The sequence below is a fragment of the Camellia sinensis genome, chromosome 5, assembly GCF_055761805.1.
Source record: "Camellia sinensis isolate YWXY chromosome 5, ASM5576180v1, whole genome shotgun sequence".
Taxonomy (NCBI): Eukaryota; Viridiplantae; Streptophyta; class Magnoliopsida; order Ericales; family Theaceae; genus Camellia; species Camellia sinensis.
The window spans coordinates 121,068,966-121,094,425 of record NC_138965.1 but is presented as its reverse complement, the minus strand read 5'-3'; the positions used below and the strand labels follow the sequence as shown (position 1 = coordinate 121,094,425).

Genomic DNA, 25,460 nt, shown 5'->3' with positions numbered 1-25,460 from the left:
CCTCTAGTTGGGATACCCAACTGAGAAGCCTCTCCCTTGTGAAATAATGAAGGATTTGATACCAATTTTTTTTTCAATTGAATTGATTAAAAGAGATTTTTGGAACAAATTGGGTACTTCAAAAAAAAATTTAAAAATGGATAAAAAAAAAATAGAAGTATCACCATTAGAGTAAATTATTTTGAATTATCAACTTGATTTATTAAAAAAAATAAAAATAAAAATAAAAATAAAATTGAAAAGTTGAGATGCCCTTTTATGTTGAAACTTTTTCTTTTTGTGCTTTAGTCAACTTGGAATGAATAAGAATGAGGAAGGAAAAAAAATGGGGAATGTGTAGTGGACTGATGAGTATATAATTGAGAGAGCCAAGATAAGGATTGAGGAATGGAGAATAAGGGCATGAGCAAAGACGATGTCGAAAGTTTTGATGCTTTTATGAAACGGGTCGGAGCCTCCGATACCATTGCTCCAGAATGCGAAACCAAGGATTTCTTCTCCGATTTCATGAGAGGACTCCTCAAGGTCGATCGCATCGATCGTGGCCGAGTCTCCTGCTTCCTCTCCGTCAAACCCTCCGCTACGGTACTTCATCTCTTCTTTACCCCTTTTTTTCTGCTGCTTTTTCTTCGTATCCTCTCCCAATTCAGATCCCCTTCTGTTTGGATGGTGAGAAAATGTGTTTCTTTATTCATACCTGATAATACATGAAAACAAAAATCAATATGCATATAAACATCTATAGTTAGTTACATTACAAATCAATCTGCTAAAAACGTTTAGATTGCCAATATTATGCACTCGTTTTTTTTTTTTTTTTTTTTGGACGGAAAGGAATATATAAAAGCAGCAACATCAGGAAACCATTACATCATTTCTGAGAATTTCAGCAAGAGTAAAGGGAGGATCTGAAACCCAACATGAAGGTGGTAGCCCCTGTTTAGCATAAGTCGTTGCTACCCAATTCGCTGCCCTGTTGTGGACTCTCCTAGTCCATTTGAGCTTCAGATTGCACTGGTTAACTTGGTGGCGAATGTCAAGCAGGATTGCTAGGACCTCCCAAGGAGGGACGTTCTCAGAGGCTCCTAACTTGATGACGGCTTGGTTATCACTTTCAATGGTGATTGATGAAAGATTAGAAGCTTGAGCTAGACTAGTTGCCAACCGGACAGCCTGTGCTTCAGCCGCAAAAGCAGAGGAAGATTGAAAGGATGAGACCATTCCGTCAATGAGATACCCCGCTGAATTTCTTAAGATAGCCGCTGCAGAAGCCTGTGAAGTGCTTTGATTGAAGCTTGCATCACAGTTGATTTTAAAATCACCAACTGGTACTGTGTTTGGCGGGGGATCCCGTCGAGGTTGTGGAGGAGCATCGGATCTAGAAGAAAAGGATCCAAGACCCAAAGTTGTCCCTTCCCTTCAGGCATGGGCAATTTGATCAATGGTGTCTTTTGGGTTGACTGGGAGAAAAAGAAAGCATTCCTCGTCTTCCAGATGTACCAACCAATACAAGCTATTTTGCTCAAGAACAGACTGCCTGTTGCAGTTTGTCTGTCTTTTTCCATCCACTCCACTGACCATTTGAGAACGTTTGCCACATCTCCTTTTTCAATACAGAGATTGAGTAAGCTACCAAACCACACCGACTTGGTCCAAGTGCAGTCAAAAAGCACATGTTCAACTGATTAATCCTCCTTTAAACAAATGGGGCAAACCTGGGATGTTGAACACCGACGTCTGTACAGATTTGCCCTTGTAGCCAACAAATTCTTTCAAGCCTGCCACCAGAAATGTCTGATTTTTGGTGGGACTTCCATACACCAAACGAATTTCCAAAAACCATCCAGAGTATGGAATGAGCTTGTCGGCTGGTCCCGAGTGCTTTGCCACCCAATACCCAGACTTGACAGAATAAATCTCCGTCCTGTTGTGGTGCCAAACCAATGAGTCTTCTCTATCTGCTCATGAGATGGGAATAGACCGGATTACTTGGATCTCCTCCGGGGATAGAGAATTTTTAATGTTTCCAACCTGCCACTGTTTATGGACGGGATTGATAGCGTCTGAAACCAGGTTAATGCTGCAATGTGGCGGCTGTAGAGAGGATAGCTTGAAATTTCCCATAGGTACCCACTTGTCTTCCCAAAACAGAATAGATTTCCCATCTTGGACTTGCCACCAAATTCCTTTGGAAAGAAGAGCCCTCCCCTCAAGCAAGCTATTTCATGCCCAAGAGGCTTTAGCTCCTCAAGAGGCTTGGAGGAAAGTGGAGTGAGGAAAATACAGTCCTTTAAAGATCTTGGCCCAATAAGAGTGTGGATTGGAGAGCAACCGCCACCCTTCTTTAATGAGCATAGCTTGATTAAAAGTAGAGAAATCTCTAAACCCCAAACCTCCAAGGAGCTTGGAATGGCACATACTTTCCCACTTGGCCCACGAGATTCCTTTGTTCATCGGGTCGCCTTTCCACCAAAAATTCCGAATTGCTTTGTTGATCTTGTTGCAGAAATATTTCGGGAAAGAAAAACAGGCCATGGCGTAAGATGGGATAGCTTGGACAACAACCTTGATTAAAGTTTCCCTTCCCGCATGGGATAGGAGTTTACCCTTCCACGCTTGCATCTTTGCAGACATTCTGTTGACCAAAAAACCATAAGCCTCAGCTTTTGAACGACCCCACCAAGATGGTAGCCCTAGATATTTAACCCTTGGGCTGGCTAACGGGATATCCATCAGAGTGCACAGCTGATCTTGCAACTCTTGAGAGGCATTTGTCAAGAAAAAAACCTCCGACTTTCCCAAGTTAATTAATTGACCCGAAGCACTGCTATTGACATGTAGGGTACGTAGCATATTCAGGCATTTCGTATGACGGGCTCGGAGGAATAGAAGGACATCATCCGCAAAGAACAAATGCAAGAGGATGGGACAATGCCTATGCATCTTGATGCCTGAAAAATCCTTGTTAGCAAGGCCTTTGTCAATTAGTTTAGATAGAATTTTAGCCACTAACAAGAACAAGTATGGCGACAGTGGATCTCCTTACCCAAGTCCGCACAAGGGTTTGAAAGAAGCCCCTTTTTCCCCATTGGCAAAAATGGAGAAATGGACGGTAGAAACACATTCCATCACCCATTTTATCCATATTACATGGAAACCCATCCGTTCCAGCACAGTTTGTAGAAAATCCCACTGAATACGATCATAAGCCTTATTAAAGTCTAACTTTAAAGCTAGATCAGCCTGTCCGCCCCTCTTTTTCTGTTTCAAGAAGTGAAAGCCCTCGTGGGCCACCAAAATGCTATCTTGGATTTGCCGTCCTGGAACAAAAGCTGCCTGGTTTGGGGAGATAAGCTTGTGAAGACAGCGCTTATGCCTGTTAGCCAAGATTTTTGTGATGATCTTCATTTTGAAATTGCATAGGCTAATTGGTCTATAGTGATTCAACTTCTCCGGAGCCACAATCTTGGGGATCAGAACCAAATTGGTATGATTCCACTCGGTATTGAGGGAGCCGTGATCGAAAAAATCTTTAATTGCCAAACACACCTCCGGACCCACAATCGCCCAGTGTTTTTGGTAGAAGATGCCTTGAAAGCCATCTGAACCTGGTGCCTTGAGAGGGCCTAGTTGAAAAGCAGCTAGCCTGATCTCATCATCTGATACGGGTTTGATGAGCTTCATATTCATTTCAGTGGATACCTCCCTTTGGATAACCAGCAGAGCCTCTGAAAGATCACGCTCATCAATTGCTGTAAACAAATTTTGAAAGTAGGAAAGCAGATGGTCATTAATCTCATCATCAGATTCTAAAAGACCCTCCTTCTCGGTTTTAAGCTTAAGTAGTTGGTTTCGTTGTCTTCTTTGGATGACCGTGGCATGGAAAAAAGAAGTATTCCTATCCCCATAAGTTAGCCAATTAATTCGAGAGCGTTGATGTTGATACATCTCCTCTTGACTCAGAACTACTGCCAGCTCTTGTTGCAACACCCGATCTAAAGCCATCCTATCCACTGAGTAAGGCTGTGCTTGGAGTTTCCGAATTTGCTCTTTCAACTCTCTAATTTTTAGGCGGTTATCCCCAGAACTCATCTTACTCCAAGCCAGCAGTTTGTGGCTACAATTTTTGAGCTTTTGAGACAAATGCAACATAGGAGAGCCGACTGATCCCCCAACCCACGATGAACTAATGACCTCCTCACACTCAGGATGAGTAGTCCACATATTCTCAAACTTGAAGATACGAGGAACTCATTTTGGAGGCACAACACAATGTAACAATAAAAGACAGTGATCGGAGTCGATCAAAGCTTCATGGAAGACCTGGGCATAGGGGAACATTTGTCGCCATTCCATTTTCACCAACACCTTGTCTAAGCGTTCTCAAACATTCGCATCACCCTCTTGATTGTTTGTCCAAGTGTAAGGAGCCCCTTTAAATTCCAAGTCCATCAAATCACAATCAGCTAATAAGTCTTGGAACATCTGCATCCGATTTCTATTACCTCCCTGCGAACCTTGTTTCTCCCATGACCATCCAATTTTGTTCAAATCCTCCAGACAAAGCCAAGGATACTCATTCTCAATTGCTAGTTTCTGAAGGGTGGTCCAAAAAGCTCATCGATCGTCGATCGGACCATATTATGCACTCATTTGGCATAGCAAATTTTGGGGCTAAAAGGATATTTTAATCCTAAAAATATAAAATAAGTTAAAAAGTTAATAAGATAAAATGTCATATTTAAACCATAATCATTTCATTTTTTCTCTTACAAAAATATATTAAAAAAAACTTAACATTTTTAGCTAAAATAGTTAAAAAGTCAACCCACATCCCAAACGAACCCGGTTTGGCTTCTCAAATTGGTTTGAAAAAGTGATTGACTTGGTAAATCAATTTTGAAACTACTTTTGATAATTCAAACTGTTCGCATTTTAGAAATTATTAATTAGAATATTCATATAAAAAATCAAGATGTAACTATATGTTTGAATCAAATTTATATTATAAAAAAATAAATGGATTAAAATTATATTTATCCTCCTTTTGAATCAAATTTGTATTAAAAAAAATAAATAGTTATTTTTAAAATTATTTTTGTCGTATATTTTTTTAAAACAAATATAATTGATAAATATTCTACCAATGAGCCTTAATATGATTGATAAATATTCACAAAATACATAGGCCTATTTTGGCAACTAGGGTAAAAGTCAATTTTTTTAATTTTTTGACTTATTTAGATCACATCACATTTCAATTTTTTTTGTACATTTTTTCAAAAAAAAAAAAAAAAAAACCATAAAAAACTAGCCAAAAAGGGATGAATTCTTATTTTGGATGGATTTTTTGTTTGAATTTCTTGAGTTAGCTACGTATTATAGATATTGACCGTAATATTATGTCATTACCATGGACCAATGGAATCAATGGAGCCAAAAAAAAGAGATTCACCTTTTAACGAAATAAATAATAATTTTTTAATTTTATCAATTTAAATTTAAATTTTCAATGTCTTTAATCTAAATTATTTGTCTATTTTGATTATGTAAAATTGAAAAAAAATAGTCGTTAAATTCAATAAAAATTGATATTTTAGATATTTTATGCGTATATATATGGAGTTTAATGATTAAAATATCTTTTTTCATTAATTTTAATTAACAAAAATAGGCTGATAGTTTAAGATTAAAAATAAATCAAAAAAATTAGAGTTTAAATTGATAAAATTAAAACTAAGAATTTATTTTGTTAAAATGGTCAAATCCTAATTTTTTTGGGGTAAATACAAATACATCTCCAGAGATTTGTTTAAAATACGAATTACCCATTTTGATTTTGAAAATCACATCCCAACCATAGAAGTTTATAATTTCATAACAAATGAGTCCATTTTATTAGTAAATCATAAAACCAATTAGTAGTTTTTTATAATATCATAAATATATTTCAATTAATAAATCGAGTAATTTTATTACCATATAGGAGAGCAATTAGAAATTTTATTTTTTCAGTTAATTCTATTAAATAATTTGTTTTGGCGAGGGAGTCTTTGTAATTTTTCAAATCACAAGGCAATTCGTATTTTAGGCAAACTTCAGGGGTAAATTTGTAATTTACCATCTTTTTTATTTTAATTTCCTCGAATTTGTTTTGAAAAATTAAGAGATAAAATAAAGAAGTGATTATACTAATAAATCAATTTATTTAGGTTATTTACTACCAAAAAAAAAAAGTTTACTAATGATGTTTGGTTACAATTTTATACAAATAACACAAACCATATAAAACTCTTTTTCATGGAGTTGAACTTGATATCTCACATTATAAAAGATATATACACAACCACTAAACGAAATGTCTTAGTTTTTAAACTAATAATCTAAGGTCTAATCATAAAGTTTAACTTATAGATGATACCAAATGGATCTTACATAATTTAGGAGAAAAAAAAAAAAATTATGATTTTTCTTCCTCTTGTTTTGAATAAATTGGAAAGAAAAGAAAATAAATAATAATTATGTCTCTTCTATCTTCTTTGATTATTATTATTATTATTTTGTCAATCGGTATTACAAATATAAAAAAATATTATATTAACCCAATAATAGTTAGAAAGCCAACCCGCCACCAAACTCAACAAACACTACTAGTTAGCCCAAACTTGAAAAGAAATTAACTACATACAGCTCCTATAATGGGGGAAGTACATACACCTCTACAAAAGGTATTAAACTCATCTCTATAGTAGTTGAACTTGCAATATTACACCACAAATGCAAAATAACCACTAAGTTGAATGGTTTGGTTCTTGTATCTTGTTTGATTCAAACAATATAAAAGAAAAATAAAAAAATTGTTTCACCCTATATTGCTAGGCGTCATTTTTTATTTTATTTTTTAAAATTCTATATTTAAAGTGGCAGTTTTGTTATTATAAGAAAATAGTAATTTGTTAATTTTTTCTTTTCCAATCTCTTCACTTTGGAAGAGATTCAAAATGAGGATTATAAGATAAATGATTTTCTTTTTATTTCACTCAACTTCTTTTTATTCATCCAAACATGTAGCATGAGCAGTGGTGGAGGGAAGTGGAGACTAGGGGATCACGTGCCCCCTCTAGATTTTGGTTTTTTTTTTTTTTTTTTGCAAATATAAAGAAAATATTTTAAATAAAAAAAATTATAAAAATGTTATTAGAATGAAATGTCAATGACATTTTAAAAATTATGAGAACAATAATGGTTATTTTGATTGAAAATGAAGAGATTATTATAAACCATATTATCTATGAAAATTTTGAATGTAACGGTGATTTCATTATTATTGATATACAAGTATGAGTAATCTCACTATAAAGATGTGAAATTTATTAGATTGTTAGTTATATTTGACATGTGAGGTTCACTCTCTATGTGTTTATTTACCATTAGTTTGTGATATCACATATTAATGATGACATGGTATTACCATTAGATTGAATTTTTAATCAAATTTTGTATAAAAAAATAATTTATTATTATATAATTTGTTTTAAGACTTATATCTACATTTTTTATATTGTCCGTGATACGCTAGTTATAAATAATATTATTTTTTGATGTTTCTGGAAATAAATCATAAAAACTTGTGTGAAATATTTTTGTAAAAATTTTCGATATTGTAATTAATAAGTGCCCCCTCTAATTTGATTGCTACTGAGCATGAATCAAGTGAAATGCTTTTTTTTTTTTCTTTTCTTTATAAAACACCCGATCCAAATGAGCTGTAAGTCACGATTCAAGTTATGATGTCTTATTTTGCCTTGCCCGATATGTGAGACTAGAGAGCAGCCGTATATATTCTGAATTTACACTGCTGAAATTTGCCCAAAAACCATGCCTAAGAACGGTTCTTGATAAAAGAAAGAAATAAATAAAGAAATTTATTGTATTTTCCCTCTTTCATTGTTCTTTCTCAAAATTTAAGGGATTAATAACAATGACAATAATAATAATAATAATAATAATAATAATAATAATAATAATAAGAGATTGTTTGGTGTGAGTCGGTTGCTCTTGCAGTGGTACAATGAAGAAATTATCTTATATTCGACCTACTTTATATGTGGTGTGTTATTTCAATCATAAGGGAATATTCATTTTATTAATTTATTTATTTTTAAATGATCATGTGTCTCTTACTAATAAGTAGACATAATTGCGTATTAAATCAACTTAGTAGATAATTTGTTTTTTGATAAATAAATGAATGAATTTTATTAGAGAAGTATCAAGACGATACAAATAATACAAAAAGCAAGCCTATAACAGCCAAACACTAATTAATCAAATTCTCTACAAAATCAACAACCGTCACCCAACTATGCAACATAGTGTCGCTCCAACCACAGAACTGGATGAGATACTCTCGGGAAAATAGGCTTGTTTGGTTCCAACAGTAACAGATGCTTTCAAAAACCGTCTAGGTTCTTTCTAGGAGGATTTCTTCTTTCTGTCCTATTGAGAGGATGATCCCTGGCTATCGCTTGTGGTGTTAGATTAGAAAGGTGACCACAGAGCAAATAAAAGACCTGCTCGAGAAGACCATAGAATTCTCCAGAAATGATAAGTTGAAACAAACCCCCTATTCTTAGACGGAAGTCTGGAAGTAGAAAGATCGAAAGCTAGTCTGTCCTCTCTTATTGCTTCATTTGAACCGACGTAAGGAGGTTCAATCAAGTGGTGCACCTTTCTATAGGCCTACACCTCGCCTTCCACTACCGGAATCAAAATGGATCTGCGACTCTCGAAACATAGACGTACCGCTCACCCCATATTAACCACATTAAGCAATAATTCGCAAGCATCCATGCCTTTCTACGCCTCTTCCCAACCCTTCCCCCAGCCCAACTCTGCCACACCTCCACCACCAAGTCCGATTGCATCCAAACCAAATCGAAAGTAGCAACAATGAGCATCCAAAGACGACAAGCTATTGGATAATGAACAAGAAAATGATCCCTTTGACGGAAAAAAAAAAAAGAAAAAAAAAGCCTAGTCAAGGAGCATAAGTGAGGACAAATTTTGTATACGAAAATAATAATAATAATTAAAAAAAAAAAAAAACTGAGGGGGGCACATGACCCCCTAGTCCCTCTTTATCTCAGCCTTTGACGGCAAACATACCTATTTTGACATGTGGGTTAAAAGCCAACTTTTTGGCTTTTTGATTTTTTAAGGTCACATCACCTCTTTATTTTTTTACACGCTTTTTTTTTAAAATGCCAAAAAAATTAAAAAGCTGACTTTTAACTTATTTCCCAAATTTGGCTTATGTGGTACCAAATTGGTATCTAAGATAGTAGATTGGCATTGTAAATGGCTAGATCTGAACGATTGCAGTGAAGATTGGCGACGATGGAGATGGTAAATGGTGGCGGTGGATTGGTGACAATGAAATGTAGATCGGAGATGGTAGGGTGTAAATTGACAGTGGTGAAATGTAGATCAGTAACGGTGGAGGTGGTTGGTGAATGGTGGCAGTAGATTAACAATGTTGTGCGTTGATCAGTGACGATGAAGGTGGTTGGTGAATGGTTGTGGTACTCAGTGAACATTGGCGGTGGCTAGTGATGGTGTGAAACTCTTGGAGAGAGAGAGAGAGTTGTCTTTTGGTTTCACAAAATAAATAATGATGGTATAATAAGTATTTTAAGGGTTTTAAGTATATTTAAAAGATGTATAAAACTTAGTATTTAAGTCTAATGGATCCTTCCATAATTAACCCTTCATGTATTTGTGTTTTGTGGGTTTATCTCAAAGAACTTTTTAGTAGCAGCAAGTTTTGTGAGAGTCCATACTTCAAAGTGACTGAAGTAGAGAGATGTACAGAAAAATAAGGTGAGTGATGTGATAATTTATAGTGATTTTTTGACCTTTTAACTAAAATATATAGTCCCCAAACAATAAAATTAATGCTTGGTTTGGGAATAATTAAAATAGTTAAAAAGACGTTAAAAAAATTGCAAAGTTAAATAATTATACAAAAAAATTAAAGATTATATTTTTTTTCTTTATTTTTTGCATATGTTTTCATAAAAAAATTAAAAAATCATCTCAAATATATTAAAATTTTCAACTTTATATTTTATTTAAAAAATCAAAAAAGTACTAAAATATAAGTAGAAAAAATTATTTGGTGGTGACGACTTTATGTGGTATTCCACCTTGATTCTCATTGGTCAAAATAGTGAATTGAGTACTTAGGCCCCCGTTTGTTTTCCTCTTTCACAGTCCGGAGTGGACTGTGAATGATGAACAGTAAACAAACCTCCTGTTTGTTTACAGATTTGGGGAATGGATTCATAAGCCGGAGGGCTTCAGATGGGCCTTGCATATTGGGATTATTAGTTTGCCTCATCCCTTGGTATTGAAAATTAGTCCGTTGGTATTAGGAGAGTGATTTACTTGTTTACCCTCTTCTCTTCTCTCTCTCTCTCTCTCTCTCTCTCTCTCTCTCTCTCTCTCTCTCTCTCTCTCTCTCTCTCTGTGTTCTCTTATCATATATATATATATATATATGTATTTCATTCGGTTTTCTCACTCAACCAAACAAAAGTGTAGACAAAAAATTAGATCAGTAAAATTGAAGAGTAATGCTCCGATCTTCGACTAAATCAGACAAAAGAGATACAAATCAAAAGACATACACGATATACATATACATATACATATACATATACATATACATATATATATATGAGCAGATAACATATATACCTGTGATCTCCTCAGTGGAGGGATTGATTACGGGGATATGTTTCTTCTTCACAGGCTCTCTCCATTCACCGTTGATAAAGAGCAGACGAGTAGGTATTGCGATCGGCATTGACTCTCTCTCTCTCTCTATGTCGGCCTTACATGGGTGAACTCACAAAGTGAGGCAATATTTTTTGTTAATGTTTTGAACACTTTTGTCAAAACCATGGGTTGGTTTTGGAGAAACCATTGGTTGGCTTCTTTAATAATTATAATAATAATAAAAATAGATTAATAGTTAAATTTTTTATTATTTTTAATTATATGATTTTAATTTTAATTTTTTGAATAGTTTAATTGGGTAATGCATTTATTAGTTGGTATAAGTTTAAATTTAATACTAATACAACAAGGGTATTTGTATAATTTTATATGTCCTATCTCTCAAAATAAATATGAATTATTACTAGTCCATTGGTTATCAAACAAACACATTTTTCTTATTCTCTTCACTAGCAGTCTCCTCACTAACAGTTCCCTCAATATTAATCCCCTCACTATCAAGCACCTCTATTCTGCTTTTGAAAATAAACGAGGCTATACTGTCTAGTTTATGGAAGACAATATGACAAATGTGTGTTTAATAGTGTCGAGCATTGTTACTAGACCACCAGATAAACACTATAATTAGAGCTTTTGCTATTGTGAATCTTACATATATTTTTATGTCAATATTTTTTAATATTTATTTGGAGTTTTTTTTTTTTTTCAATGAATAGAAAAAAAGATAAGTTTAATCTCAAAATTTTTGAGGCAATAGTCTCGAGGTCTATTTTTTGGGCTAAAGGGTCAACAATTTAAAAAATAATTGTCTATCTGTCCACGTCATATATTTGCCTACCTGTTTGACAATGTGTCATTCCTTTATTGGTCCACATGTGATATGTCTATCTAATCCATAGGAAAATGTTTGGGACCCTCTTTTAAGGAGACCCTCACCACCCCTACAGTGATGTAGACTGATAATGTGTTTGTATTATTTTTTTTCTTTCTCTTTCTTACTTGGACCAATCACAAGTGAGTGGGAGTTGAGGGGATAATGTTTGTAGAGTCATTACTGCCAATCTATATATCTATTCATATCACTATCACTATCACCAATTGCTGATGGCGATGCCTTTTTCAATGGTGATCTAGCAACAGCAAAGTAAAAATGAAAGTAATATTTTAAAAATAATTTCATTGATTATGTTTTTATGTCCATAAAAGATCAATCTTTGGATCTAATATGATATTCTCATAAAAATAGACATATCACCAATAAATTTTAGAAAAATATCGGGTAACAAAAAAAACTTTAACAAAAACATAATACTTGCAAAAAAAACTTATGTTATTAAAAAATAAATAAATAAAGTTTGGTTAAAAAAAGAGGGGGGGGGGGGATTACTGTTTAGTGTGATTTTCCAAAAATAATTACAGATTCATGAAAAAGTCTATAACTTTAATTATTAAAATTTATAAAGTTTATCATTAATGTGAATTTTTTTTATTTTTTTTTACAAACAACCACATTATTATTATTTCTCCAAAAAAATATCAAATTTGATATGATATTTCTTTTTAATAGAAACAAATATAATTTTAAAAAATTAAAAATATTTTAGGGAAATTATAAAATAAATTAAGATAGCGTTTGATAGAGTTTTCTACGTATGATTTGAGAATAGAGTTGTATTTTGAGTTGTGAGTTTTGAAATTATGATTTAAGTGTAAAAAATTTGTTTGGTTATGAGTTTTGAAAAGAGTTTTGGAGGGAGTTTTGAGTTTTTGAAATTAGAAAAGTTATTTGATTCAAAAATTTACAATTCATAACCAAACACACAATCTAAAATTCTATTCAAAACTTATATAAAAATTTAAAAAATTCCAAAAATATTTTTTTATTTATAATATAAAAATAACAAGTGCCCAAGAAAAAAAAAAAAAAAAAGCCGATTTAAATAGGTGTGGAATTTTTTGGGGGACGTCCGGGTTAGTCAAATTTTCTCACCTAGAAAGGAGTTTTCAAAATTAAATGTGGAATTATAATTTGAAAGTTCAAAACAAACACCACACTCAAATGAGTGGGTGGAAATATGTTTGAATACATAACCAAATACAGCCTAGAGTTTGACTCTTATAGCAAAAATAAAAAGTTTTTAATTTTATTGATTTAAATATTAATTTGTTTTATTTATTTTCAATCTAAATTATTTACATATTTTTGTTAAGTAAAATTGACAAAAAAATATATATTTTAACCATTAAACTGAATGTAGGTATACATAAAACAAGTAAAAGATTCTTTTTCATTCAATTTAATGATTAAAATACAAATTTCTATCAATTTTATCTAATAAAAATAGTTAATAATTATATTAAGAATAAATAAATGAAAATTATATTTTAAATTGATAAAATTAAAAACTGACAATTTATTTTGTTTACCAGAATGTAACCTATAGTTTTTATTTTATTTTATTTTCCACAAACATTTATTTAATATTTTCCTCAAATTAATTTTAAAAGTCAACTCCTCTTCCAAAATACACACACAGGGTATGTTTGGTTTGAATTTGGGAGATGAGTTTTAGAGATAAAAAGTACGAAAAGTTGTTTGGTTTGGTTTTTTTTCAAAAGATGTTTTGAAAATTTATTTTGAGAGAGAGTTTTAGAAAAAATGATTGATTTGATGTGTATGAGAGAGAGATTTGTTTGGAAAACTTATAAACCAAACAAGTTTTGGGAATTTTTTTTGAAAAAATTTGTTTGATTTGATTACTTTTAAAAACTTATTTATAGAGAATTTTTCCTAAAAATTTTTGAGAAACACAAACCAAACAATCTCTCTTGTATTGTATGGATTATTTTGAGAAGATAATAAAAAGTGATTTTTTGGCTTTTAACCAAACTTTTGGCTTTTTTAGACAAATGATTTGGGAAGTTGGTAAAAAGTGACTTTTGACTTTTTTGATTAATGTTTATTTATGATGTCAAATCATAATAAAATAATCAAACTACCCCCATTTATTTAAAATATTTACAACTTCACCTATGTAATACATTTTAACCCATGAGAGTAAAATTATAATTTCACCGTTGGTTAAAAACTAACGTCCCAAATAAAAAAAAAAGACAAAAAAATTAACTTTTAACTTTTACTACCAACAAAAAAAAAAAAAGTGACTGCAAACTATGTTGCCAAAACAGGCGTATGTATGGATGGGGATGTGTAGTACTAGTGTGTATGACAGGAATGGAGAATTCCTCCTCCGCTACTTCCACCACCACCACCGTCTCCGCCGCCGATAAGGGCATGAGCTCAGAATCTGTGAAACGATGTGGTGGTTTCTTGAAAGGGGTTGGAACCTCTGACACCATTCCTCCGCAATTCGAGGCCAAGGAATTATTCTCCGATTTCATAAGGGGACTCCTCAAGGTCGATCGAATCGAGCGCGGTCGAGTCTCCTGCTTTCTCTCCGTCAAACCTTCCGCTATGGTACCAAATTCCACTCTTCTTCCTCCAAATCAGATCCCTTTTGTTTTTTCTTTAGTCCCTTCACTCTCAAGAAGTTCTGTTTGGTTGCTGAGAAAATTCGTTGCGTTTTGATTTGTGGGAAAACTGAAGGTTTTAAAACAAAAAAACAAAAAAAGAAAAATTGTAAAAAGATAGTTTTCATGTTTTATGTTGTCCTGGGTCCTGTTTGGTTGCCGGGAAAATGCAAGCGGAAGTAAGTAAAATTATTCTTTCTGGTTTTGGATTGATGGTAAGTCTGAGAAGCAAAACAAAATGAAGATAGGAATCTGTATCTTTAAATTTGTATTGGCTCCTGAATTATGTGAACTGCAACGTGGCTTAGTCTTCCCCCCCTTTTTCGCCTTTTTCTTTCCTTCTGCAAATCAGACCCCTTTCGTTTTTTCCTTCACTCTGAAGTTTTGTTGGGTTGGTGAGAAAATGCGGTGACTTATCTCCGTTTTGATTGGTGGGAAAACTGAAGGGTAAAAAGGAACATTGTAAAAAGATTGAATTTTCATCTTTTATGTTTTCCTGGGTCCTGTTTGCTGCTGAAAAAAATTACAAACAGAAGTAACAAATTTTAAATTTAGAGATCCTTTCTGTTTTTTTTTTTTTTCTTCCCCCTCACACTCTGAAGTTCTGTTTGGTTGCTGAGACAATGCGGTAACTTATCTCCATTTCGATTAGTGGGAAAATTGAATGTGAAAATAAGAACATGGTAAAAGATTGAATTTTTACATTTTGTGTTGTGCCGGGTCTTGTTTGATTGCTGGAAAAAATGCAAGCAGAAGTAAGTAAAATTAAATTTAGATCCTTCTGGTTGGATTGATGATAAATTTTTGGAAAGAGAAGAAAATGAAGATAGGAATCTGTATCTTTAACTTTGGCTTGGGCCATCTCCAACCCGTACTCACATTTTTACTCAAATTTGATAAAAACTTGGTTAAAATATCATTTGATATAGAGTACTCCAATGGCTTAGTTTGGTTTGGTTTGGTTATAGAGTACTTCAATTGCCAAAATCAAAGTTTTGAGTAAAAATTCGACGAGTGGCACAATTGTAAATTTAGAAGCTATAATATCATCCCAAATTGTCTTTAGAAATTTGAGTAAAAAAAGAGCCCCCCTTAATTTGTGGAGTAAAACTCATTTTGGTATGAGTTTGAGTAAAGGAGTGGAGAGAGATTTTGATCATTGTTACTCGAATTTAAATTTGATATGAGCAAAGGGTAAGGATTGGAGATGCCCTTAGTTGGGGTTGAAATGCTTTTTCACTGTTTATTTCCTTTTCAGTTTTTCAAATACATTGCATTCATGATTCATGATATATATCGTGTTTCCCACACCTCACTTCAGACCAAATTGAAGGTTTGATGTTTAATTAATAATAATGTGTTATTTAGAATGTTTATGGTGGATTGCATGGAGGGGCTGTTGCGTCTGTGGCAGAGATGGTGTCAATTGCTTGTGCCAGAACTGTTGTAGGCAAAGATAAGGAGCTCTTTCTTGGAGAATTGGGCATCTCTTATCTGTCTGCTGCTCCCCGCAATGTGAGTCCTTCCATTTTACATTTTCACAATTCTCACCATGGGTTTTGCATGAATTGATGCTTCTTTCTATTAGATATGCTTTAAACCAACATTAATTGTGTTTTTTGTTATCTTCCTAATTTGGGTTTGTTGAATTTTACATTAGTTTGCTCATTTATGATAGTGTTCTTTTCATGGTGCCTGGTGATTTTGGTTTGGACTGTGGAAGCAATGATTTTCGGATATTTTGTTTCCAATTGGATTGATAAGCCTATCTGGGTTTTTGTTTTTATTGCTAGAGAGGTTATGGTAATAATTGCTTTATTCTGATACTACATCAACATGATTATTTATGATTATTGATTTTTCTCAGGATTGCATAACTCAGCCTTCGTCTTAGTTAGGCCTTTTCTATATATGAATTGGATGATTGTTTGAAGTGAAGACGTGTGATGGAGAATGTGAAGGAGGCACAAACAAGAGTTTGAGTTATATAAGAGTTTAAATTTGTTTAGGACTTTATTTTGATTGTAATTATTCGATTTTGTTACTTACCCTACATATGGTGTAATGATTTTATTAGATTTTGGTATAATTGAATTGATTAAGAATTTTCTCTTTCTTTGGCAATCCTTACCTCTCTTTCTTCCTCATCTCCTCCTTCGCAGATTTTCTTCCAGTCAGTCGATTCTTCTCTTTTGCTCTGCAGATTTTCTTATTATCCCCTCTCACTCTCTGCAGATTTTCTTCCGTCTCAGTCTATTCTTCTCCTTTCGCTTCTCCTTTCCCTCTTTGTTCTCTGCTTCCCTTCACTATTTCCCCACTGGTTCTACATCAACTTGCTTTTGGAGTCCATGCCTTGAAGTGTTGGATGTTGATGTAGGACGTGATTTTGGGAATTTTTATGTTTTTAGTATTAATATTTTAGAATTAGTATTTTATTTAGAATATTGCAAGTTAGTATAAATACTTTAGGATTATTAGGTTTCTTAATTTGTTTGATTTTGTTTTCCTATGAAGCACGGGTACGGGTACGGGTACGTCGATACGGTAAAATTCAAAAAAAATAAGGTACAGGTACGGCTTGGTATGCTTGTAAAAAAATATTTTTTTTAATTTAGAGCAATGCAAAAATGAATTAAATGCTTTAATTTGTTAAGGTCCAACCTACAATTAACATTTAATGCCAAAAGTAAAGGTAAATCAAAATTAAATGTCAATATATTAAATAACTTACAAATCATAATTTAATTTTAAAAGTATGCTAAGTATAAAACAAAAAATAAAAAAAGAAGTCTAGTGAAAAGAATTTTATCTCTATAGTAGAAGAAATTTTTTTCAACTGAAGTACGGTACAGCTTGGGTATATACTAGGTATGTTTGGCTACGCCAAAAATTAAGAAGAAAAAATTTGGGTATCTGTTTCGTGTATCCAGTACGTATGCAGAAGTAGCATACAAAGTATCATACGCCGGTAAGTATCCCGTACGAGTACAACATGTTTTTTTGAAGTACCCATGCTTCATAGTTGTTTTCCTAATTTCTTAGGTTTTGTGTTTTCCAAGAATGAGATTAGTTTATTGTTTCCTAATTTTAGATATCTTGGTGTCCAAGTTTACTTGGTCTCTAAGATTTAGATTATTATAAATAGTTATGTAAGCCTTATGACAAACAATTTTTATTCAACTTTTATGCAATACTATTTAGAATTTCCTCTTCCTCGTGGATTCAAGGTTCTATTTTCTCGTGGATTTGATACCCTATTCGTTTACTAGAACCATATCTAGTCTCCCTTGTATTCCGCTGCATCAGGTGTTGACTAACCAAAGAATACGTATGAAAGTAATATTGTTAAAATCAAGATTTTAAAATGGATTAGTAATAGAAGACAAGATGCAATAAGATTAAAGTATCTATGAGAGTTAGTGGTGGCACTATTGGGAAGAAGACTGCGGAAAATAAGCCAATTTTATTGTTTTGGGACCAAGAGTTGGCTAACATGAAGGAATGCCTTGATTCTTGTTGAAGGTTCTATATCTCACTATCCATTAAAGGCGATGGCCCTTGATATAGCTGAATGGGAGAAGAAAATCAAATTTATGTAGTTTGGATAAAGCTTTATTTGGTTGAATAACATTTTTATTTTGTTGGATAACATTTTGTAGTTGGGATAGAGCATGCTATTAGATGTAGGGGTCTAAATCAAGCCATATATCTCAAGATCGGCTCAAGGTTACCTTGCCTAGGACTTGTTGAAGGTGGGTTTCAAGGTAAGATGAGTAGAGCTCAAGCTTGAGTCTACCTACAGCTTGTTTGGTTTGTGAGCTGAGCTTGAACAAGATGCTGTTTGGCTCGATGTACTTGACTTGCGTGACATGCATGTGAAAAGGGTATAGTTCATAATATCACATGAGCATAAAGAACGTTCCAATGGAATCTTTGACATCACCAGAGCAGAAAAACCAAAGCACCACTGCAATAAAGTTCACACAAACACGTCACAAGAAAGTAACCTTATAATCATGCTTTCTTAAAAGCTGTCATATTATCAGGTCACTATAATAAAGTCTTTAACTCATACTTAGGCACTAGTAACACATACATGTAGTACCCCTCTAATTCTACTAATTTGACTAAATAATATTTTGTACAGAGATGAGCAACTGGACAATGCAGGTAATTATTTGAGCCAAGCTGAGCAGAGCATTCAACACCGTGTTAGAAACTGAGCCAAGCTTGAACGTAACTTTTTAATATTTGACCAAGCTTGGACAAAGCTTTCTAATATTTTGCATAACTTGCACATTGTGAAAACTATATCGAGCTAGGACTGAACAGCTATGAACTTATCTTGAGTTAGAAGGAATATGAAATAGTTAATTGCATTTTTATTTAATTTTGTTCATGCATTGATCAGTATGTCAACATTTATGGCAGGCAGTAGTGCTTCCATGTCACAGGCATTCTTTGGATGCAGAATCTGTAGTGGGGCTGTTTGGTGCAGCTTATGGAGCTGCTTATAGCTTTTTTATTGTGGAAATTTGTGCCAAAGTGTTTGATATGGCTTTTGCTTACAGCTTATGAGCCAAAAATAGCTTAAATAAATTGGAAAAAGTTGGATTATTGAGAAGCAGGGAGAGGTGTTTTTAACTTCAGTTTTTTTATTAACTTTTAGCTTGTTAGAGGCTGCACCACACATGCCCTATGTTAAAACCTATCACCTACTTCACCCACTTAAACCTACTCCACTAAACCTAACCCACTAAACCTAACCCACTACACCACTACCACCTCCACTTCACCTACTCCTTACCTACTACACACTCACCCTTTTCTATATATAGGAATCATGAATCATTGTAATAATAAAAACATTATATCAATTAATAATATCAATCATCAATACATATTTCATTCTCTCTATTTTTCCATACATCAAATTTAACATGGTATCAGAGCTAGGTTAAGAACCTAGTAATTCTACTTCACCGGCGGGTGGCAGCCTCGCCTTGGCCGCCCGCCGGACCTCTACACATACCTTCACTCCGCTGCCACAAATTCCATAGCTGCTCTCTTCTATGCCAAACTGAAGAGCCCCAGGGCCCTTGTGAGCAAAATCATCCAAATCCGACTCCCTTGCCCCGAACCACTCCGCCAAGAACCGGTTCGCCGGGTGGACCTCCCTGGAAGGAAGATTGCATCCAAAATCACTCAGCAACGGGCACCCGGAGTCCGGACTCGGATTATTATTACCCGTCAAAGGCCTGTTTCGTTGTTGGTGGTTTTGCAACCCCTGGGTGACGTTTTTGCGCGCCCCGTAACCGTCTTGGAGGCAGTGCCCAAGCTCGCGGAGCGCATCGACGTGGCCGAGGTAGGCGGCGCGTGCGCAGAGCGCGACTCCGGCGCGGAGGTCCTTGTTGGTTTTCGAACCACCGCTGCCGTTGAACTGAATCACGGCAAGGGAGTACAGCGATGGCGCGTGAGACCTAATCGCCGCCTTTGCCATCAAAGACGCTCCGCTTCCTCGGTTTTGTAGACAGTAAAATCGGATCATGCCGAGAGTGTAGGAAGCTTCAATGTTGCCGGCGACGACGCATTGTTTCAAAAACCGGTGAGAGTTCTCCGACCAGTTTTTGGCTCTGATGGCGAAAGTTTCCGAACCGGCTTTTGACAGAACCAGAGGATTGAGACCTAGCTGGTTCAGCCTTTTGCATGTGAGGAAGATAGTGATGAAATCGGACGGGGAGCGAGAGGAAGAACTGAGCTTGCAGAGGATGGAGATGACGATATCGTCGGGGGTTGGAATGGACTATTCAGCAACCAGCAAGCTTGTCCTCCAATGGACATTTGATAATCTGATCGAAGCTGGCGATCTCGTTGTTGTCATCCATGTCCTCTCCCCCAAATCCGATCCGACCAATAAGCAGCTCTTTGAGGACACTGGATCACCTTTGATACCTCTGGAAGAATTCAGAGAGAATAATGTGTGCAAGAAATATGGACTGACTCCTGATGCAGAAGTTCTGGATATACTTCATACCATGTCAAAGACCAAAGGGGCAAAGGTTGTGGCAAAGGTGTACTGGGGGGACCCAAGAGAGAAGCTGTGTGATTCTGTGGGATATGAACCCACGCCCACTTTCTGAATATAATATAACCCACTCTCTATCTGATGTTTGTCCTCCACAATGGACAACCACCCACAATGCCTTCTCTCTCTCATCTTTCCACTTTCCAACCCACCATTCTTTTTTTTTTTTTAATCACCCCACTCTCTCTCCTCACTTTGCATCCACCGTCCAAAATTTTTTTTTATTCTAAAGCTTAATTGGTGCACTCCTTGTTCCCCACTTTCTTTCTTATATATATATATATATATATATCTCTTTTTATTATATATTTAAAAAAAAAAAAAAAAAAAAAACATAATCTCTCCTCCATTTGATTTCAAACTCTATTATTTTTATTTATTTTCTCCAAACCACTTTCCTTATGTCCCCCATCTTTCATTTTTTATTTCAAATAAATTTTTATTATTTCTTTTCTTTATTTTTCTTTCACATTATTTTTAATCTTTTTTCAATTCCATTCATCCCATATAGCTTTGCACACCAACCATATTTTATTCATCTCCGGAATTAACCCCGATCACAATTTTACACTAAAAAAAAAAAAAAAAAAACGACCACACAAAACAAACCAAACAACCACATCCACAGGCGGGATTCTTCTCTACTCTGCCGCCGATCTTTTCTTCTTGCCCCCGTCCTGGGCGGCCCTTGCCGGTGTTGCCTCCGTGTTTCCCACTCTACTGGGCATGATCACTACTCCCTGCTCCTCCACTGCAGCATATGGTGGACCTCCAAATCGGAACATCACGGTGGCCTTCCGCTTCAGCTCCTTGTTTTCTGTCTTTAGCACACTTATCTCTGCTCGCGCATCCTTATACATGCGTTGGAGCAGAGCCAGCTGGGAGTTTAACTGTTGCACCTCATTTGTCCTGCTCTGCAGCCGGTGCGACAGGTTTGTGACCGCAGTCATGGTTTCCACACATGACTTCAGAGTATACTGATTGGCCTCAATATCAGTTTGCACCGCCATTTTTTGCTCCACCGACCGCATCGGAAAGTTCAACGGCGCAAAACTAGAGGTGTTTGGTTGAGGTTCACTGGCCACCGCACCAGTTATTTCTCTTGTGGACTCGTTCAATTCTGGAAAGAGCGTGAGCAGACCACGGGAAGAGGAGGCCATGTTCTGGGTAGCTGGACGGGAAGAAGAGGTCATGTTGCTGAGTGTTTCAGAGACGGGTTGGTTACAGAGTATTACAGAGTTTCTCTCTCAGTAAAGGAAGAGTTTTTTTCAGAGGATTTTCAGAAGTTTTTTGTCTGCCTCAGCCTCAGCATCAACCTTGGTTAAATAGACGGGGCAGCCACGCGTATCGCGCGCCACTTGACGCCAGACGACAAACGGGCGCGCCAGCCAAGGCACTCACGTGCCTCGCCATCATGTCCGGCACATCTTTTTATGACTTGGGCACGCCTTTTGATGGCACGCCTTTTGAAAGATTGGGCACACCTTTTGAGGGTGCGCCTTTTTAGGGGTCCGACAAGACTCTGTAAACTGTCCCGACATTGATTCCGGTTAGCTCCTTCATGGGTCCGACAAGACTCTGTAAACTGTCCCGACATTAATTCCGGTTAGCTCCTTTATGGGTCCGACAAGACTCTGTAAACTGTCCCGACATTGATTCCGGTTAGCTCCTTTATGGGTCCGACAAGACTCTGTAAACTGTCCCGACATTGATTCCGGTTAGTTTCTACTGATTCCGGTTAATTTCTACAAGGGTCCAGCAAGACTCTGTAAACTGTCACAACAACTGTCACAACATTGTCTGCTACAACGGTCCGACATGACCCCATAAACTGTCTTCTGCATCGGTCTGACACCACCATACAGTGTCCTCTACAACGTTATGACACCCCCATACCGTGTCCTCTACAACGTTATGACACCACCATCCAGTGTCTTCACCAATGGTCTGACACGACCATACAGTGTCACCTATCCTCTTTTATTTTTATGTATTTTCTTGTTTTGTAACTCTCTCCAAACTCAAGTTGGTTAGTTCCTATCCCCCTTGAGTTTGCGGGGGGCTGTTAAAACCTATCACCTACTTCACCCACTTAAACCTACTCCACTAAACCTAACCCACTACACCACTACCACCTCCACTTCACCTACTCCTTACCTACTACACACTCACCCTCTTCTATATATAGGAATCATGAATCATTGTAATAATAAAAACATTATATCAATTAATAATTTGCGGGGGGCTGTTAAAACCTATCACCTACTTCACCTACTTAAACCTACTCCACTAAATCTAACCCACTACACCACTACCACCTCCACTTCACCTACTCCTTACCTACTACACACTCACCCTCTTCTATATATAGGAATCATGAATCATTGTAATAATAAAAACATTATATCAATTAATAATATCAATCATCAATACATATTTCATTCTCTCTATTTTTCCATACATCAAATTTAACACCCTATATACACTGACCCAAGTTATGATATTTAAGTTGTTGATTTTGAGTGGCTTATATGACTATCCAAATATGCTTGATGCTTGCAGAAATTTATGGTATTGACGTCATTGTTATCTTTTTGTTTTCTTTTTGTTTACTTTTGTATAACTTCTTTTCTTTTAAATGGGGATTTTTTTTTACTCACAGGCAGAATTGAATGTTAATGCATCTGTGGTAAGAAGTGGGAGAAACTTGACTGTAATTGCAGTTGAGTTCAAAGTCAAGGACTCTGAGCGTTTAGCTTATACTTCTCGCGCTACCTTCTACAACATGCCTGTTGCAAGTTTGTGAAGTTCCCCTTATGCCAACACATGAAGGATGAATGTCTAGGTATGTGATATTGTCCTATGACATGCCCATCACAAATTCCTTAGAAATATCATTAATTCATTTTTTTCCTTCTTATTTTGACATCCCATTACCATGCTCTGAGAATCTGAGATGTTGCTGGTCAGTGACACTAAGAATCCGATAATAGAGCTATATAATATTAGTTGTCCCAAGACACATCCTGAATTTTTTTTTTTGCACTTGTGGGATGAAAAGATAGCTCTTGTAAATCTTGATGAAAGTATTTCATGTAACCTAGGAATAATTTTCACTTCTAAAATTGTTGTAGTTGTCCTCATAAGGCAGTCAGATGTTTTCTGCATCTAGAGGGTGTGGATATGGAAGATAGGAGCTAACAGGTGCATATTGTTTAGTTAAAAACAAAAAAACAAGAATGAAAAAGCAAAAGCAAGCAAACACGTTCTGTCTGTGTCCTTAACTGGTGTGAGAGCATCTCCAATGTGATAGTTAAAATTGTGTACTATATATGACAAAAGTGAGACTCAGTTTTGCTTGTTTGTTTGTTAGTTTAGGTAGTATGTGTGTTAAGTGAATAATGTATTTTTATATGTAAAAAATGGACCCCACCAATTTCTCATCTGTCTTCACCTTTTCCTCTTTTCATTCTCTCCTTTTTCTCCACCTACTCTCTCTCTCTCTCTCTCTCTCTCTCTCTCTCTCCACATTGTTAATATGCTCCTGGCAATTAACACACATTAGCAAACAAATGTGTTTAGAGAGCCCATTGGAGCACAATTTAACGGAAAAAACCTGTGCTAGCTGACAAAATCAGTTAATCTATGACACTAACAATGAGTTTGGAGAATTCATTGGAGATTGCTCTGAGAAGGTAGAGAGTACTTGCTTACTTGGGCCATCACGAATCACCATTTCCAAGCAAATGGGTTTTCTATGGCCCGTCCTTCATCTTGCTTTTGAAGGATTCTTTAGCCAATTCATAAGATTTGTGGGTTGTTCTGGTTGCTTTTTACATTTATACCGGGTGTGTGGTTGAATCTAGCTGTTTGTATTTAACATTGCTTCCTCTGAACTTACATGAATTATGTGTTCTTGATTTCTTTCATTTCCTATCATTCATTTATGACTTTGTGCCACAATTTTAAGAGTATTAAGGGTGAAATTGTCTCTACACAAATCTGCAGGAATTGCTTCTTTTTTATTATTTATGAAGTTACTTATTTAGTCGAACCAAACAGACTTTTTACTTTTGGCTTTTTTAGCCAAAAAGCAGCTTATTTAGAGATTGCCAGAGAGTGAGTATAAGAATCGCTGATGATGCTAAATCGCAAAAGTTTCTTTACTGTTGATTTTATAAGTCTTGATAAGATCACTTCTAAACCGTTGTAATGAGAACAAACTTTTTCTTCATCATGCTTGGCAGAAGCTGAAGGATTGAAGTGAAATATACCAGCTTTTTTTTTTTTTTTTTTGGTTCATTATGTTACTGTTAAATTTTTCACTTGATTATGATATGATTTTGTTGTGCCTGTGGTATTAACAGTACTTTGAAATTTCATGCTGAAACAGATATGTTCGATGATAAAATGGCAAATGATGGATTGATGCAGTAGAAGTGCTAACTGCTTGGAATTGGAACACTGGAACTACCATTTATTAGATGCCGATGCAAATGTTGAGATAATCTCAAACATATGCAAAGAGGAACAAATAAGGAGATAATAAATTATCCAGTATGTTGCTAATCATATTATGTTCAAGCAGTATTTGACACCAAAGTTCCCAAAAAGCTTAGTTTTATGTACAAGACTTTTGCACATATGTATATTTGTGTAATTGCTAGCTCTCATATTAAATTGGAACTAAAATATTAGTTCTATTCATCAGAGCATATATATCCAATCTTGAATACTTGATGTTTGATCGGCACATGGCCATCATCAACTTTTACATGAGAGAGAGAGAGAGAGTTATGATGAGTTTTGTACATTTTTGTTTTATGTTCTTGAAAAAAGAAAATTAAAAAAATTGACTCAATTTGTTTGATAAACCGTCTCTGAAAATAGTTTTTGAGAAATTTTCTTAAAGCACACCAAATTTGTTAGATATTTTTTAAGTTACAAAATTTTTGAAATTTTGTTTTTCTCGAAAAATATTTTCTGTAGAAACTATTTTCTTATATTTGATTGAGTCTTTAAAACTAATGTATTAATGATT

The 25,460-nt window shown here is 35.1% G+C and overlaps 1 protein-coding gene and 1 pseudogene across 3 annotated transcripts; one reads left to right on the top strand and one right to left on the bottom strand.

Annotated features, from left to right (window-relative positions):
* Positions 1 to 258: 258 nt before the first annotated feature.
* Positions 259 to 25,172, top strand: LOC114295692 (Thioesterase superfamily protein). 3 transcript variants are annotated; one of them, XM_028239997.2, is made up of 4 exons: positions 259 to 585; positions 15,703 to 15,849; positions 23,082 to 23,264; positions 24,813 to 25,172. In XM_028239997.2, the coding sequence occupies exons 1-3, from the start codon at positions 388 to 390 to the stop codon at positions 23,223 to 23,225; spliced, it is 489 nt and encodes a 162-aa protein (XP_028095798.2). In that variant the 5' UTR covers positions 259 to 387; the 3' UTR covers positions 23,226 to 23,264; positions 24,813 to 25,172. The 3 variants fall into 3 exon arrangements, with proteins under 3 accessions (XP_028095798.2, XP_028095797.2, XP_082725821.1); XM_028239996.2 differs by lacking the exon at positions 259 to 585 and adding an exon at positions 11,496 to 14,281; XM_082869695.1 differs by lacking the exons at positions 259 to 585; positions 23,082 to 23,264 and adding an exon at positions 12,095 to 14,281.
* Positions 19,209 to 20,551, bottom strand: LOC145790370 (F-box protein At1g67340 pseudogene; annotated as a pseudogene).
* Positions 25,173 to 25,460: the final 288 nt, after the last annotated feature.

Bases quoted from the DNA above. Each gene is read 5' to 3' on its own strand.
- LOC114295692 (XM_028239996.2), top strand. From the start codon at position 13,997: ATGTATGGATGGGGATGTGTAGTACTAGTGTGTATGACAGGAATGGAG. The intron at 14,282-15,702 runs GTACCAAATTCC...TGTGTTATTTAG, and splicing joins CCGTCAAACCTTCCGCTATG to AATGTTTATGGTGGATTGCA. The intron at 15,850-23,081 runs GTGAGTCCTTCC...TTTTACTCACAG, and splicing joins TGTCTGCTGCTCCCCGCAAT to GCAGAATTGAATGTTAATGC.